Source organism: Xenia sp. Carnegie-2017, unplaced genomic scaffold, assembly GCF_021976095.1.
Source record: "Xenia sp. Carnegie-2017 unplaced genomic scaffold, XeniaSp_v1 HiC_scaffold_24, whole genome shotgun sequence".
Taxonomy (NCBI): Eukaryota; Metazoa; Cnidaria; class Anthozoa; order Malacalcyonacea; family Xeniidae; genus Xenia; species Xenia sp. Carnegie-2017.
Genome location: NW_025813487.1, coordinates 11,799,919 through 11,818,902, shown reverse-complemented (window position 1 = coordinate 11,818,902; position 18,984 = coordinate 11,799,919). Strand labels below are relative to the sequence as shown.

Sequence of the window (18,984 nt, the reverse complement as noted above, 5' to 3'; positions counted from 1 at the left end):
TAGAATTTCATTTAAAGAAAAGAAATCCAATTCATTTGCTATGTAAATTTGAGCAATCTGTTTCCATTTGGAATAAGGCAACCAAAAGGCATAATTGATGCTGTCTTTTTTCGTTTATATTTGAGCTGATTGCTACAATGGTAATCAATAACTACAATCAAATGCATTGAATTCCGAAACCAAAAGAAACATGACCTAGGGTAAATGCAACTGTGGTAAATAACAAAGGTAGATAACAACTAACATTGAGTTTCAGTTGATTTAAAGGAAATCAAAAACTCTGCAATCCTTGAAAAAATCGTTCCTTCTTCTTTCTTATATTTGCGTTTATAAATCATTTCTCACTTACAAAGCTTGATGAAACCTAAATTTTACAAGTCTGTTTAACTTCTTCATTCCCAAACATCTCGCATAATTGCACTTTCCGCCAATATTAACTTTATTCCTTGAACATTGTGCAAATTGCTTTTGTGAACCAGGTACTCAATGTTTAGATATTAAATCCAGGGACGCCGGAACTTGGGGGCAAGGGGGGCAACGGCCCCCCTTGCCTTTTCTGGAGATGGGCGGGGGGGGGCAAAAGTGCCCTACAGGTTGAAAATTTATTGTTTTTAATCCAAGATAAAGACTACTTAACCGTTGTGGGATATTGCATTCTTTTTAGCTTAGCAATAAAATTGTCGTAACTATGTTAGTTTTCCTTTAACATTTCTTTGTTTTAAGTACGTTTTGTAAGTTCTGTGTTTGTTTAGTTAGTTCTTCTTTATTGTTGCAACGCGTGAGAACTTGAAACGCAATGAAAGAGTGAGTACTGCTTATGACGTAAAGGAAAGCTCGACTTATGTAATTACCGATAGTATAAATAACATGTAAATAATTAATTAACTCTAATAGATAGCGTAAGAATACTCCAGTGATGTACTTGTAGATTGTTTGGCTTGTAAAATAAAAGGTTCAAAACGAAGAGTGTTAGTGAACCAGCTGAGGAGCGAGTTCCTCGACAACCGTGAAACGTCATTTTTTAAATGTAAACAAGTAAAAATCACAATACCTTTGCAAATTTCTTTCGTTATTATTAAATCCAAAAACGTACCAGGAACATGACGTATAGCAAAGATATTTTTAATGGTAAACATCTGCTGGCATAAATGGCTCAGTCACCTAAACACTGATGACTTTGAAAGGGATATTTTTTGCATCTTATCGCTTTTTCTGCAAAACCAAGAGCAGTAAGATATAAAAAAGATTCAGCAAAAGCATTAGCGAAAGCAGCTGCTAAGCCGGGTCAATCAAAAATAACATCGCTGTTTGCAAAAGGAAACACAGGCCATGATTTTGATTCTGCTTCAACAAGCGGAATTGACACTGTAATAACTATCTATACTGAAAAAGCCTCAGACTGTGAGTCACAAAAATGGTCCAAACCGAAAAGTCTGATTGGTCAAACAGAAAAGATATGCATGAAAACGACATGGGTAAAACATGAGAAAGACTTTACAAGTGAAGACAAGGAAAGTAGTGTGAAGCATGGTCGATATTTCCAAGGTCAGTGGTTACGAAATTATGAGTGGCCAGTGTACAATCAAGAAAAAAATAAGGCTTTTTGCGAAATTTGTTCTACCCACTTTAAGATAAAGGGAGTGTTTGGCAGTTATGAAGTTGGATTTGTTAACTGGAAAAAAGGCTGTGAGAAATTCAACGAACATGAAAACAGTTACGCTCATAAAGAAGCTTGTGCCACATTAGACAAAGGGCAATTGTCTATTAGCATAGCCTGCAGTTCGCTTGCTCTTGAAACGCAGCAGTTAAGGCGGAAAGGGTTGATTTCACATCTTCAAACATTAAAAACACTCTTACGCCAAGGTATTGCGATTAGAGGTAAAACGGATTTTGAATCTAATATTCATCAGTTCAATCTTGATAAAGCTATCAACGACAAAGCACTAAAACTTTTACTAGACGAGAACCGATACGTAGCTGCACACGACATCCTGGACGAGCAGAAACAGATGATTGTAATAAATGCTCGAAGACATTTGACTGTTAAAATACTAGTGAGAGAATCATTTTCAATTCTAGCTGACGAATCACCAGACGTATCTAAGAAGGAACAGTTGTCTTTCTCCGTAAGGACCTGTGATGATAATTACGAAGTATCGGAAGATTTTGTTGGAATTTATGAATGTTTGCAAGGACTTTCATCTGATGCATTACTGTACTACACCAAAGATATCCTTCTCAGATGTGGTATGGAAGGTCACAAAATGGCAGCTATGGGCTTTGATGGGCTTCAGCAATGAAATCCCTCGCAAGAAAGCTCAAGGAAGATATTGCACCAAACGCAATTTATGTTCATTGTTTCAGTCACTGCAATGAACTTATTATACAGGATGCAGCTAAGCAATCTAATTTATTTTCTACGTCACTGGATTTATGCCAATCCCTGTATGCAATCGTACACTGTAAATTTTAAGGTGTTAATTTAACACTAAAAAGTCGTGTTAAATTAAAAGGTACAGAATAACACCATTTCGGGTGTTATTTTCTTACTGGTGTTAAATTAACACCGAGTTTGGTGCTAAAATAGCGCCTATTCTTGGTGTTATTATAGCACTTGTTAAAGTGCTAATTTAGCCCTTAACGTCCGGTGTCAAAATGACACTTAAATTCGGTGTTATTTTGTAACCCCTTTTCTTATTATTTTATGTAAGGCCAGTTAAACACGCGACACAAAAATGCTGAGCAATAAATATATTTAAAAAAAAATGAAATGATTTATATGCATGTATTCACACATATAAATATATACAAAAACATAAAACATACTATAAACAAGTCAATATATGAAACAAGTAAAGTTAAATGTATATACACTAGGTGCCAAAAAAATGAGTCCAGCTCCAATATTGGAAAAATTGTGGGAAAAAATGTGTCTTTTGAAATATATAGTTACAGTAGCCACTTGAAAATGCGCAGTGAGACCTGAAATTGTCTCCCGCAATTGTTTCCAAGATATTTCACAATATCTAAGTGCATGGGCAGTACATTGGGAAATGGCTAAAGATTTAAATGAAGGAGTTAGAGGAAAAATTGTTGCTCTCACTAACGAAGGTTACTTACAACGAATGTTGCTGCAAAGCTGGGAGTGTCCAAAGGAGCTGTGCAGCGAACCGTGGAAAGATTTAAAAAGACGCAATGTTATTCCAGCTTACCAAAACCTGAGAGACCACGTATAACAACAAAGAAAGAAGATCAGTTCATAAAACTAAGTTCTTTGCGTAACAGACAAGCAACTGCTAGCAACATTCAATCGTCAATTAACGCCACCCGAGAGAAAGCAATCAGCAAAACAACAGTAAGAAGGAGATTGGCTTCAAGTGGTCTGAACGGAAGAGTTGCAGCTTCCAAGCCGTTGCTTCGCCCGATAAATAAGCGGAAGAGATTCTTATGAGCCAAAAATACAGGCATTACAGCGTAGACAATTGGAAAAAAGTACTTTTTACTGACGAATCAAAGTTTGAAATACATGGAAATAATCACCGTGTTTATGTGAGACGAAGATGTGGTGAAAGATTGTCAAGTCAGTGCCTCAAGTCCACCGTGAAGCATGGGGGTGGAAACATTCAAGTCTGGGGCTGTTTCAGCTTTAATGGTGTTCGGAGTCTTTACAGAATAAAAGGTAATCTTGACAAAAGGCAATACCATTCTATTCTCCAAAGGCATGCTGTACCATCTGGCAAAAGGTTATGCGGGAGAGGATTTACCTTACTTCAGGATAACGATCCGAAACACAGCTCCAACTTGTGCACAAATTATTTAAGGAACAAAGAAAATCAGGGTGAATTGAAGCTCACGGCATTTCCGCCTCAATCGCCCGATGTTAATCCAATTGAACACTTATGGGATAAGTTTAAAAGAGAAAAAGTGAAACATGACGTAATAAGCCAGGACAGGCTATGGGATGTAATCTCTACATGTTGGCATAATATTGAACCATCTACACTTCAAAATCTTGTTAAATCAATGCCAAAAAGAGTTGAAGCCATTTTGAAAGCTAAGGGAGGACATACCATGTACTGACATTGCTTTTTCGAGAACTTAAAACCTAACATTGTTGTGACAGAGTGGTGATATGGTTCAAAACTAAAAATATGCATTCGATATTTAGTGGACTTATTTTTTTGGCACCTAGTGTATATATATAAAACAGCTTAGAAACATCTTTGTTTCTGGCTGCTTTTGTGTAGTTTGAGACACACAAAGAGATCTTGTTGTTGAATTCGTCTTCTTTCTACGCATGTTTTTGAATCGATTAGTGATTGCTTTCAACCATGACCCCTGTAACGAAGAAAGTTCATGCTGTACATTATAAGAGATAGCGAGCAAAGCTATAGGATTTCTTCTAAAGATTATCATATGCATTAAATAATATGAATATGACTTACTGTACCAGCTCCAAGTGAATCGACGAGAAAAGTATATTTTTCTACAATCATGGACGCCACTCTTTGTTTTTCTTCTCTGGATGGAAACATTGTATGAGCTTTAATAGAAGAACAAATGTCCCTAGTAAACTCATCCCAAAGGTTTCCATTAAGTTTTCCTGCTTGCAGTGCTTCATTCACTCTTGGAGAAAACTGTAAAATACAAAAGATAAATTTTAACATTAGAATGTGACCTATTATGAGGTATATTATTTAACATTCAGAAATAGGAAGTTTAAAACCTTTTATCCAGTTCTTGTTCGGTTTCCTTTCTTCCACAAGTACAAAGCTTGGTGAAGGTTGATTACTCTTTTCAGATGCTATGGTATGTCGAGGTGTACTAGATGTTGTAGGTGACGGTGTGCCTGTTGACAAATGAGCTTCTTCAATTGACGCTGAAAAATTGCTGACATTGTCATTTATGGCAAAGGAATGACTAGTGGATAAAGCGATCTTCTGGGTGGATGGTTCAATGGTGGATGGAACATTTCTTAATGGTAGAAACTTGTCCAAGTTGTTAATCGTTGCCAATGCATTTTTGATTCGTATAACTTGCCCTCCTTTTATGCCACATGCCTTCAACAGCTCATCAGATGTATTGTTTAAAATACCAGCTGAATCAAACTATTCAAGTACAAAAAATCAAAATTAAATTAAAAAGATATATATATGTTAATGACTGAGCGAGAGGTTCGTACAGGAGGATACTGGTCGAGTTGTTTTTTCGCTTGTACTGACCGAGACTTTGGGGAGGTCCATTCAAGCGAAAAAAGAAGAGCCATTTGATGTTTGGATTGGGCTTTGACCAATCAGAACGCGCGTGAAATAAATGTAAAAATGTTTTCCAGAGGTCCCAAACGGCCAGAGGCCAAAGGCCGTTTTTTATGTCGAGAGGAACTATTTTTCTATTCGGACCGAAATATAAACGGTAAATAACGTATTTATTTCTTGTCAAGCGGTTATGGCCGTTGTGCCATAATGTAATCTTGAATTTCATGCGTAAAACTTTCGTCGCTTTCATCCATGTTTACGTTTTCTGCTATATTTTCGCTATCATTTTCCACGATATTTCCAAGCTCGTCGGCATAGTAAAACTCGCTTTCCGAGTGAGAACTATCATTCAAATCCATTGTTAAAAACGTTTTCCAAATAAATTTTTTAAATTACTAAAGCAGCTTAATTTATTGGCTTTAACATTTGCCAGGATTCCGCGGACCGGAGTAAAAAAAATGAAGTAATTTATTCGAACATCAACTTAGCATGCTGCAATAATATTGATTTGGTATTTTTACTTCATAGTCTAATGTAGTTTGGAACCACAGCAGTTGAACTTTCACTCATAATGCTTGACGTCTTAGATTACTTAGTCATTTTTTATCTTTACATTTTATTTCCCTCAATAATTTTCCCAACTAAATTCAAGTATTGTTTTTTCGGTATGGAATAAATATTTACCAAGCAGTGTTAACAAAAGCAACAAAAAGTCGTCTAGTCACAACGTCAACACGCAAAAATTCACGCACTCATGCTAAAATTAATTTTATACACATACCTCTTCATCTTCAAGAATAGAAATTACACTGTCCTTTACCCCTGCCTTCTTAAGATTATCAAGCAACGTGGAATCCATCCGACCTTAAACGCATAAAAATTTGTAAAACACAAATACAAAAATTTCTACATGAAATATAAGCACGAGGAAAAGTATGTGTCACAAGAAATTTCATAAGAAAATATATTCAAGAAAGCTTTGTATTTACCTTTTTAAAAGAAGGGAGATCGTCGAAACCAAATAACTTAAATCCAATGGCTCTTTAAGCCTGGTAATATTGACTTTTACGTTTAGTTCACAATAAAATATAATTTGACAATGCTGCACAAACAGGTGAAATCACGATGAAAATCATGAAATGAAATATGATCAGTGTGACAGTGACAGTTGGCTATAAGCATTTTACCGCGTTTTTGCATATAGTCGCTAATATCACATTTCACACCATATATGGTAACAGAGTTGAGCAGGCACTCTCTTCAGAAGTGAATTGTATTCTTGAAGTGAATTATGTCATGTAGCGTCTATATCGATGTAATATTTGCCTAGAATTCGTTTCAGATTCTCTTCAATTACTAATAACACATATTGGCCGTGTTCATCGTGATGAACCAAATTTTCATGTTGTTTGTAGCATCGATGGCTGTGCCAGGACGTTTAAGAAATTTTTTTCATTGAGAAATCACCTTATTCGAAAACATAACATTGTGCGCAATACGAGGAACAGCACAGAACGAAAACAGCTGCAGTTTGATATAAGTATAAAAATAAGTTAAAAAAACAGTTGAAATAAGTGTTATTTTGACACCCATGATTTTACAAGGAGAGTGGTGCAGAAATACCGCCCTTTATAAATTATTGTAACTCTTGCTAATGGCGTTAATTTAACACCAACCACTTAACGCCAAGAAACAGTGTTACTTTAGCACCTTTGTGGCAGAACAAGGTGCTATTTCAGCACTATTAATTGGGTGTTAAAGTGCTGAGGTGTAAATTTAACACGCTACAATATGTTTCAGGTCATATGTTGTTAAATCAACACCAATATTGGTGTTATAATAACACCTTTTATTTAACACCACGGGTGGGTGTCAGTTTAGCACTAGAGAAAGTGCTAGTTCAACACCTCAAAAATAACAGTGTAGGTGCCCATCCAAAACGTATTTTATTGTTCGAAAAACTACGGGCAGATTTTAGAAATAAAACAGGAACAAACGATTACAAAGTTCTACGACTCCAAAGTCTTTCTACAACGAGATAGACAACAAGAGTAAAGGCTGCTGACGTCATCTTCGAGAAATCGGCTAAAGTACATGCAACCGTTAAAAAGTTGCAGGAAGATCCTAGCATTTCGGCAGACACAAAAGCAAAGATTAGAGGAATAATAAGGCGACAGCTGTCTTCCTTAATCGTCATCTTTAATTTAAACGCGACAAGAAAGCTATTGGCTTTACTCGTGAAGCTTTCTAAAGAGCTCCAAGCGGTTGATATTTCAGCTGAGTACGCTCTATTTTCAATAAGACATGTCCTGCAACGTCTTCATTGAGATGAGAAGCGAAGAAGAGTTTGAGCGTACACTTGATGACGCTAAGAAAGTTTTTCGTGTTATGATGTCGTTTCCACTGGAATTTAGTGAAAATTTTGGCACTGGCACTAGACTAAGAAAAGTTCCAAGACGGATGAATAATGAAGAAATGTTAATAATAGAAAGCCTTCACGTCACAGATGCCTCAGTTCACAACAGTGCGAATATAACACAAATGCAAAGCTCGTACTACCAAGCCACTGATGCAATCATCTCAGGTCTAGGATCGCGATTTGAAAAAGACGATCGTTTCCAGATCAAATGTATCGAGGAACTGTTACTTAACTCCATGAAAGAAAGAGGAGTATCTTTAAATGGATTAAGCAATTTTTGATTGATAAAGATGTTCTAAGAATGCAATTCTTGGGCTTTACAACGCGGATCAGAAGAAAAAAATAACAGAAGTCACGCGTATTTCAGCAATAGCAGAGATATTCAATGCCATGCCGTCAGCGAAGAAAAGGTGCTCAGAGATCCACAAACTAATTATACTATACTACACAGTGCCACTCTCATCTGCCTCGTTCGAACGCACATTCAGCGTAATGCGTTGTCTCAAAACATGACTGCGGTCAAACACTTTAGGAAATCATCTGAATGATATTATGTTCTCCAACATTCAGAAGCAACACATGAATATGGTTGAAATAGACGTAATTGCCAAAGAGTTTTCACAGAGAAATGAAAGAAGAATTAAATATTTTGGAAAATAATATACATGACAAATTGTAAATTAGTGACGTTACATCGTTTGATAGTTACATTATCGTTAATATTCATCGACCAACATTGCAGACATGTGCCCTTCCACAAAGGCTTGCCCCTCCTGCCCTTTTCCCGTTCCGGCGTCCCTGATTAAATCAACTACTTATTGTTATATATCTTGGGACAATGGAATATACTTTTTTGAAAATGAACATGCACATACATTGCAGCTATCATGAATTTGTGGAAGGCTTTCAAAAATTACTCTCAAAGAAAGTGTGAGTAATTAGTCAAATCTAATTGATATTTTAAATTAAAAAACACGCGTTGGGTGCATTAATTGTTTAGTGTATTGTATTTACTCTTCATTGTTAATCGTCATTTATATAATAACCATAAGAATTTGACTAACTTCCTTGGTGAAGAGCCATGATTTATAAAAAGACATACGCACGGAATTGACGTCACAGAAAATTTAATGTTTATAAAAACAAACAAATCGCGGATACATTCGAAAATTTATCCCAATATCTTCCTGAATGGGAAAATAAAGATATTCACAAAGATCTAGTTGAGGCAGTTAACCTATTTGAGGAAAAAGAAAAGAAAAAACCCGGTTTCAAACATTAATTTGTGCTTCGTCTTCGATAACAAAATTTCAACAAAATTGATCAGCCATTGCATGTTTTTTTTGTTAGCCAATCACATTTTATCACGTGATTAAACAAGCCAATAGCTTTTCTTCAATTCTATAGACACGTAAGCGTGATATTTGCAAAATCAAGACTTTGATAGATGACACTCCATCCCATTGGTAAAATTATATTCTTTAAAAATTCAAAACCAATAGTGTTTTGCTGAAAGTACTTTAAATTTGAAAATAAGCAGCTATAATTTATTTTGACTAATGCTGGATCCGCTACTGATTGCAATTACTAAAAAAAGTAACGATTTCAACCAACTGAATGACGTACGTAATAGTCCGGAGTATAAGACCTAGCATTGTTCAAATTCATGAAGAAAGTCTCAAATTCACTATTTTGCATTGGTTTATCAATGAAATTAAAATAGAGGTGAGACCCCAGCAAAATACCTTTTTGTTTCCGAGAAAATTATCAATAAATTTTGCCATATATTTTAATAGTAAAGGCACAGGGATCCCATTTCAAATAAAAGAAAATCGACAAAACAATTTAGTTCTCATCGCATTTATATCCTCTTGGAAGTAAGTATTATTAAGCGATATATAATTCGTATAAATTGTCATTTATACCAGTAAATTTCACATACTTTCAATAAAAAAATGAGAAGAATATTTGGGATTTCTTGATTTATTGGTGTTATTAAATTTTACAAGAGCATGAAAATGTTTAATAATGATATTGTATCACCTGTCGTCTTCACTGCAGTGTATTCTTTTGATTCATTTTCGGGATTATTTAGGAATATTACTTACTTATTAATCTTGGTAACAGCTACCACCACATTTGCACAATGCTGTGCATGGAAGATTGGACTTGGTACATTTGCACAAGCCCCTACATGCTTTCTTGCAACCACAGTGCACCAGTTCGTTGCACGCTTTGGAAGCCTCTGGAAGAGTGCTCCATGTAGGAATCCATCTGCCATTATTTTGCCATCCCCACTGCGAAGGAAGCGGTAACTGTTGAACTGAAACTAACGACTGACCCCAAACATGACCAGCCTGATATGTTGCCCTCCGAATGTGCTGTACCAAGGAGGCTTGGGTTGGTGGAATGTGGTCGATTGTCTTAGTACCTTGTGCAAATATAGCTTGTCTAGCATCATTGATGTTGGAGAGCGGGCATGTGCGGGAATACATAATAATGATAAATCTTTCAATTTTTCCATTTCTTCTTCTGAGATGGATTCTTTTGGAGATGAAAGAAGCTGAAACACACTGGTAACATCAGGAAAAGACTTCCAGGCTTGAAATGCAGTCTTTTTACCTTTTCCAGCAAAGAACGACACAGTATCACAACCAGTGACAGCATGAAAGAAGGGTAGGGCTTCACATTGCTCCCTACTCAACGAGCTTTGTGTAATGTTATGAATTGGTAAGTACCTCATGTGTTTACCAACACCAAAAGCAATCCAAAGTTCATCTACATCTAACTTGTGCACGTTTGCTATTGCTAACACAACAACATCTGTGTCTACAGTTCTTATGACAATTTTCCTCATTCCACCTTTCGCTGCATGGTTTGCATGAATGAAAATGCGCGTATCGGCCTCCTCGTGATTGCAGGGAGCTAACTCATCTTTTCGATTGGCTTCGAACTTATTATGTCTTCCTCAAAAGTGCTTACAATTGTAACATTTGGCAGTTGAATCGATGTTGCTGCCTGACTGAGGTACTTGAAAAGTTCTTGTTTGTTGTCATCTGATCTTAAAATGATTTCCAGTTTGCAGGGATCACAGCCATGTCACATACTCTTCTTCTTGCCCCTACAGCGCCTCGCGATGAACGAGTACCCTGCTTAAGGCTGTCGGGTATATAACGGTCCCAAACAAGATCTATTCTTCTAATACCATTTGCTTGTTGAACAATATAAGGAACAAACACTGATTTGGAGTATTCTTGAAAGGTCTTACACTTCCCTGGGCTAAGCATGTTTACAATAGCTGCGGCATCCAAGATTTTGACATCAACATTTGGACAGGTGGTCTGCACATCAGCTTCGAGACAATCAATCAATTCTGATTTCTGGCCACTTCGCATCTTGTCCCCTGATGATAATGAAGGAGGAGTACTCTGGTTTTCATGCTTAAAAAAATTCTTGGAGATTCCCTTCTCTTGACTGACAAGCAATGTACAACCTTGCAAAAAGATTGCAGTCATTCTTTAATGTTGTGACTTGAAGTTTCGTCTTGTTGGTTGTCGTTGGTACTGATGTTCCAAAAAAGTGGAAGCTTATTGCGTTCAATTGTGTCAGTTATTGGTGTGTTACACTTTTCAAGTCTCTCTTCGACGTACTTAGTGTATTGTGCTTCTCCGATCTTTCGAGCTGTATAAATCGACTCTATAACACACTCAGGCTCTATTTCTTTCGTATCTACGACAATCAGATCCTTGCTATTTTCCATAAAGGGGTTTCCAAACTCCTTTAATGCAGCAGACATTGATTTTACATCTTTTGCAAAGTTCTTTTGGACAGATGGTGTCTGTTCGTGGTGAGTAATGTTCTTTGTAGAACACTGAACGCCAAAGGAACACTCAAACTCTCTTACCAGTCTTGCAATTTCAGGTCCTGCGATCATCCAACGTCTTAGGGCCGTTGGGCACTCGGTGAGGCCCACTGCTCCACCATCACCTTTTATCATTTCGTTCTCTTGCTCGTGGTTTTGGTCAAGGGACATCATAGAAAAACGATGTTGGGACTTCTGAACCACAAATTTTCCATGTGCACTAAACTCTGTAAAAAGAGTAGGATGCGTTTTCTCTAATCGTAAGAGATCTCTCACATGTACTGGCAACCATCTAGAGTAGTTAGACAAGTTCATCGCAAAAAACCAAGGAAGTACCTTTCCAAGCACTTGTAAGTAGACTTGGAAGTTACCCTCTGGTAGCCTTAACAAACTGCAGTAGAAGAATTTCGAGGTCTAATACTGTCGCCCAGTATTTGAATTGCGGGCAAAGCTCACTTTGTTCTTTTATCCAAGCTTCATAACTTTTGGGGCTTGTCTTCACAACTTTCGATGTACTCCTGGTAAGCAATTTTCTGCATAAGGTAAATTGCACAGGCACTTACTTGGTGGACATAGCGAGATCTCGTCACGTGCGATCCTTTCAAAACAGAATCCGCTCTTCCACTTGTCATAACCTCAGCATGAATTAGAGCACTTCAAAGTAAAAATATATGTTAGTTATTAGATTGAGATTATAAAACAACAAATCTACACCATACCTTGCCCACCCACTGTTAGTTAACCAATGTCCAATCATCTTTAATATTGCCATCTCAATATGCAGGCCACCCATCATTACCATGTACTTATCTTCACCGAATTCATTTTGTTGTTCCACTGTATTTGCTTAGCGAGTGCATAGAGTGGTTGGTCCATCGCTATAACAGGAGTTTGATTAGGGTTTAAGAACTTAGTAGATTCTTTGACGGTTTTCATTGCATGCTTTATCATAGCCATAGTATGAGCATTGTCTTCAAAAGTGGCAATAAAGAGGTGATTGCATTGGGCCTCAAAACTACGTTTTGCTCAGATGCAAAGTAAGCTGACCATGATAAGTAATCCTTTTCTTCAAGCTTTTCTTTGAGTAAAAGTTCGTCGACCCTTTTTTAGCCATTTCTCCTCTTCCTTGATGCTTTTATTTATCAGGTCTTGTTTAGGTTTAAAAGAGCCAGTGACTTTGGGACAAAAGAGATCCTTTTTTACCTTCATCTGTGACAGGAGTTACAGTTGTATAGAATTCAGGTAAACTGTTGACGACCTTTGACTTTGTGGGAGTGTTATCCTGTGGCACTTGTTCTCGTTCTTCTCCTTGTGAGTCAAGAGAAGGATGTTGTGTAAGGGAAATTGCTGTTCCATGAAATGAATTTTTAGCGGTTCTTGAGGACGGATTGTGATCGATATTGTCAACTTGGCCTGTAGTAAAGATATTCTTTCTTAATTTTGGAGGACATACAACACCCTCCTTCTCATACAGTTTGCAACACTTGTTTCCCAGATCTGCAGATATCTGCATTAGTCTGTCATAAGAAATGCAAAGACCTAGCTTATAAAACTTGTCGACCAATGTTTTTTCTTGTTTCTGCATGGACAACGAGCGCCGTGGAAGTGGTTAATGGTGTCTCTCTTGACTTGTCATGTCGAATGGCATTGCTAGCACCTGATCGTACATGCTTTACTGAATTAAATATTAGCAGTTGGGAAATCGTTAAAGCGGCACTGGCTCCTGACACCTCTTGTTTCTTTTGATTATTTATATTTGGACCCTCTAAAATCATATTTATCAGGGCAAGTAAACTATCGGGGACTGCTTGTTGTTGGCATTCTGGTGTAAACGTGCCTTCAAAGGGTTCCCTTTTCAAGAACATTTTTTTTCGTACTATACTAGCAGCTTTTGCAAGGTACAATGCAGCGGTGTCTAGGTTCCTATTGTGTACAAAAGCCATAGCTGTTCCAATATCATTTGGCATTGCCAGCTTCACATCTTTACCATCTTTAAATGCATGCAGCTCTGGTATTTGAGTGAGAAGTCGTTCTTTCAGTCTTGTGGAGTTGATACGTCCTTTCACTTCTACTCCTAATTGTTCAAGTCTTGAACAATAGAGCTCTGACAATTGAGACATCTTGAAAACTGCTTCACCAGCTGCCAGGCTTTCACTAATATATAGGCTTAATTCTGCAAGGGCTATTGCCTCAGGTGTTATTTCATTTTTATCATCAACAGCACTATCTTGTGGTTGGTTTAATTTGCTTCTCTGACGGTTATAGAGAGATGTCAAGCATGATTTATGGTAATATGCATCTCTTGCATGCATATCACCTTGTGCTAATTTTGCTAACAGTTTGTAATCTTGAAGCGTCTCGGCCGCTGATTGAACATTATTGGTAATTGACATGGTTTCTGCTTTATGCAAATCACCCTCTGTGCAATCACAGAAAAACATGATAAAGCATTGCTACTCTTACTTGACAATTCAAATGTCTTTCTTCTTGTTTTAGCTGGACTAGTAGCTCCTAATATTGCTGGATCCTCAGTTGAAAATTCCTCTTCACTTTTGCGCTTTTGTGCCCGCTGAAGCTTTAGCGTATTGCATTTATTATAGCACGATTTGTGCCATGATGCTCTGTGATTTCTTAAAGTATTTTCAATGCCTGTTAAAGTATTATTATAAGGCTAAATAAGTACAATTTATGGCTCATAGTTGATCTGTGAGTTTATTTCACTTTTAATTGATTAGGAATTCCTTACCTCTGCCATCATCAAGAGAAGAAAGTGGAATGTTAATAGGTAGCGAATCAAGTTTCTCGAATTCTTTCAAGTTTTCTGCAATTGTCTTGTAACTTGAGCCAGCAAGTAAAGTATTTGAAGCTTTTTCCGGACATAAAATCTTTTCTTTTGTGTCTTTTTGACATAAGGCACAAAGGTTCCAGTTTAAAGACATTTTAAAAGCGAAAAAAATCAAAAAAATTATCGAGAAATAGCACTATATCGTCTGGAAATGCCAAATTAACTAGGCGACCAGGCTTTTGCCACAGGAGCCCAAAATTTATGCAGTTTTCGAAATAACCTTTAAAAAGGGTAACTTTCGACAATTAATTAATTTTTACCGGAATTTTCATGGTGTTTTGTTGTTTTTATATAAAATACAACATTTTTATTTAACATTTTTATATTTAAAACGGTTTTATAAAAGCCTCATTAAGCCCGCGATTTAAGCCGCTGACCAAGCTTTTAATCGGCTCAAAAGTACCCTAAACAAGCTGATCCTGCTGGGGTCTCACTTTTATTTTGATCTATAAATCAAATTAGCAATTTGTGGTAAGTTTCATGCTTTCTTCACATGTTTGAACAATCTGACCAATTTTCGGAGCTTATCCTCCGGACTATAATAACAGTTTTTGGTAACGCCAACACGAAATATGGTATGAGGAAATACGAGTCACGAACTCTTTTTAATGTAAAATAATGATTTTTAGACATCTTCAAATATTAACTCAAGGGGTACTTAAACGTATTTGTGAGCATCTTTAAAAAATCTTTCATGCACATTTTTAACATCTGAAACTTAACACAAAAGCAACTCTGTACATGAAAAATGATTAAATGAAGTTTTAACCTAATAGCCTAATTAGAAGCTAGGAAACTAAGCCATCCATCAGATAGAGTCATATAAAGCACTATAAAGACAAGCTACAATCAAAGCTTGCTACTATTGTTTTGCCAATATGTCTTAGATTGATTTTTATTTATAGAACTCTATTCGTATAACTTTTTTCCTGCTAAAAATTTATGTTAACGATTTTTCAAAAGTTCTCAAAGATGCGTCTAAGTATCCCTTTACTGTTTCCATCAATACATTTAAACTATAAAAACTGCATGATGTCATTTTCCAATATGATTGCATAGTTAATATGCATAATCTAACCCCTTTACGTAATATGCTACGTAATATTTCGTAAAACTATGTAAATATTCTCCCCCGCCACCAAGCTTGTCTTTGTTTAAATGTTCGAAAGGCAATATTTAATTTTCTTTGCCATTGCCAGGTTATAAATTCTTACGATCAAATATCTTTCTCTAATTTTCGCAACGATTGCCGCAACTCCATCATGACCCGCTCCGTGATAACAATGAGTGATCAACAGTAATATGCAATTGTTACGCGGCAACGATACAATAAGGCAAAATTGTCACTACCTAAAATGGTGGTAAAGGTTTTTTCACTGCTGTCGTTTTGTTGCGACTAATATCGTTGGTTTTTGTGGCAGTGGCGTAGCTAGGAAAAATAGTCACTCCAGCCAATCCATCTCGCACCGGAGGCGCGACCCCACTAGGGGGGTCCGGGGGCATGCTCCCCCGGAAAATTTTGAAATCTAGAGCCTTGGAAACAGCATTTCCTGCGATTTCGAGGGCGAATTATTTGTTGTACAATAATTTATAAAGGTACTAAAGGTGGCTCAGAGAAACGTTACGCAGGAGACAATTGTCCTCTAAAACATAATTTATTCATCACTGCCCCTGCATAAACAGAAGAAATTTGTATTAGCACAAAAAATAATATAGTATACGACACTTCTAAAGCGCATAGAGAGAGATTTTTCTTAGCATTCTACTTGTTAGTTTAAACTTGTTTAGATTGGGGCAAGTAGACAGGGATGGCTTTATTCTTTAAAGTTATGCTTAATTTTCTCAATGAAGTACCATGTATTATACGAACAAATATCAAAACACATACTATACTCATCATTTATAAAGAAAGGCCAGCCTCCTGGGTTTTTCTACAAATTTTTCAACCACCTCGTTATGCAACACCTCTGATTCCTCTTTCTTTTCAATGATATCTTTGTGAATAGATATTCTACACAAAGAGCTAAGCCGACCTTGACCCATTCTATTTCTTAAATAGCTTTTACCCTTTTAAGCAAGAAAACGACCTCTCTACTGAAGCACTTGCCACTGCCAACACACCATTCAATTTTAACAAATTTACCACTTGACCTAAACTCGACTGGAGATTAAATTTGAAGATGTATTTAAGAACCTCATTACTGCACTCTTTGTGAAAGTCCTTGTCGTTGTAAATGAAGGAAAGTTGACTCTCCAAAGTTTGGATGTCAAAAGAGGACTATACTTATCTTTGAGAAGATTGATCTTCTCCTGTGGAACTATGCCCTTCCATGTAGTAAATAGTTTAGGATTTACAAGGTCTAAAAACTCGAACTGATTAATATCTTGAAATCGTTCACTTAACATGCCTTTAATGGAATCAATAATCTCAAAATAAAGCTGTTTGTAATTGTATCTACTATCTGCTCTGGTTGCTGGTGGGCCTACTTTTTCTAGTGCAGTTTGGTAAAACTCGGTGAAAGCTTGATCTGTGCGAAGTGACACAATAAACTGCTTGAAATTGTCAATCTTGCTTATGCCATAGTTAAAATGGGTTTCCCTATTTTGAAGAATGGAATACAAAATTGTGGACTGTTCTAAAATCCTGTAAAAAACACACACTAGAAAACAAAAGAGAAAGCTATCAAGATAATGCAGTAAGCCACTTATTTTACTTAATGACTCATCATCCCACCCAGCTGGTTGTTCAAGTACCCCTCAAAAATATCTAAAAGTTTTTCATAGTTTTTGTGCAATACATTGATTAATCTAGAGCGATAATACCATCTTGTTTCACCAGGGCAGGAAACTCAAGGTTGTTAGATGTGAGAAAAGCTTTTCTTTTGGGGCATTGCTTGTAAATGTGCTGAATGTAGCTATATTAATAAAAAGATTTTAACAGGAGAAATTGATGAGGCTGACTGGCATAGGACCAGGTTCAATCTATGAGCTGCACAATGAACAAAATGAGCAAAAGGATACTCTTGTCGAACCAATGCTTGAACACCATTGATATGGCCAGACATGACAGAAGCACCATCATATGTTTGTAAAACCAGTTTTCTTTTATATTAGAATACTCACCAAGTTTATCTTTGACAACTTGTGATATTGCTGTGGCATTTCTGTTCATACTTACATCCACAAATCCTAATTGCCTCTCCATAATTTCACTTGCTTTGTCAAACCGAGCAATAACACTTAGCTGCTCTTTGGTGGAGACATCAGATGCTTCATCAACCTGAATACTCATAAATGTGCAATCATTTATTTCCTTTCTGATTTCATCTTCAATAATTGAATCAAGACAGCTGATAAGACCATTTTGAATTTCTGGGGAGACTCCAGTAAATCTTCTGTCACCAACTATATCAGATTCTGCTAGTCTACTGTGCAGTCGACGCTCAAATACAGAATCAAACTTAGCAAAACATTCGAGCAACTCTCTATAATTACCTTTGTTCAAGCTACCTTCGGACTCATTGTGACCTCTAAATGGCAACTCTTGCTTTGACAAATACAGCACGGCCTCAGTAACAGTTTTAAAATTTCTCGATTTTGTCTTACCTCCTCATTGTGACGCTGAATCTCATTTCTTCTAGCGAGGGACATAAGACAATCAATTCGTTCACTAGCTCCATACGTTTTCCATGTCTTAAATGCAGTCAAATGCGATTTAGATTTTCATGCTTCTTAGCATCAGACATAATACTCCGCATATCGTTGTAGCCATTCTTAGTCCACGATGGCGATGTTTTGGGAAAACATTAGACATGGCCAACAAAACACTTTCTGCAAGGTTGTACTGCCACACAGCCAGTCCTTCGCCTCATACCAATCTCTCTGAAATGCTCTTCCCTTATTTTGGATAGTTAAATCAGGAGTAGGCCGTTCATGAACGATAACATTCTGTTCGACCGACGATCGAGCAGAGAACGGTTTAGCTAATAAGCTATTTACTAAATCAACATCAGTTGAGCAAATCGCAGTCGCACTTGAAGCCATTGTGTCATACACAAATACAAAATAGCAATTTGAGAGTAAACACAATGGAAAATTAATACCGACAATGACACGTAATTTGATAATCACTAATCGCTGTACTCGTATTAAAAGGTCGAATAATTACAACCTCCGCCAATTTAAAATAGCGGGAGTTCGACTATAAAACAGCAGATTTGAGCATGCGTCAAGTCCCTTAGCCAACCAGAATTCAAAACTTCTTATATAGAATTATATTTTATGTTCCGCCCTCTGAAGATGGGCGGAATACGTGGAGAATCGCGCGAGTATGCAATGTGCGAGAAAAGGCGGTTGCTAGGTTACATAACAAATCTTGAGATTTTGCTGTATTACGATTACGAACCACCTAATAAAAGCGTAAATATGAACGAATAAAACATAATATTACAAATTGTTCGTGAAATAATGTATATCTTATGTCCAAATAGAATATTTATTATTTTTTTGGGAAATTTCTACTCCTGCTGGGCGGGAGTAGCGGGACCGCTAGCTACGCCACTGTTTTGTGGTAGTTTTACTTGTCGTCAGAACTGAGAAGCTT

General features: G+C 36.8%; 2 protein-coding genes across 2 annotated transcripts; both read right to left on the bottom strand.

Moving 5' to 3' along the window:
• Window positions 1–4,448: 4,448 nt before the first annotated feature.
• Window positions 4,449–6,353, bottom strand: LOC124451257. Its single transcript, XM_047001882.1, has 4 exons — window positions 6,245–6,353; window positions 6,037–6,119; window positions 4,727–5,108; window positions 4,449–4,637 (listed from the first exon to the last, which is right to left on the bottom strand). Exons 2-4 carry the CDS (start codon window positions 6,112–6,114, stop codon window positions 4,618–4,620), a joined length of 480 nt encoding a protein of 159 aa, XP_046857838.1. The 5' UTR covers window positions 6,115–6,119; window positions 6,245–6,353; the 3' UTR covers window positions 4,449–4,617.
• A 196-nt stretch (window positions 6,354–6,549) lies between these two features.
• LOC124452155 lies at window positions 6,550–11,102 on the bottom strand. Its single transcript, XM_047002741.1, is given in 4 exon segments — window positions 6,550–6,581; window positions 10,168–10,614; window positions 10,617–10,739; window positions 10,742–11,102. Coding segments are annotated over 4 exon segments (930 nt in total). The 5' UTR covers window positions 11,070–11,102.
• Between the last annotated feature and the right edge of the window lie 7,882 nt (window positions 11,103–18,984).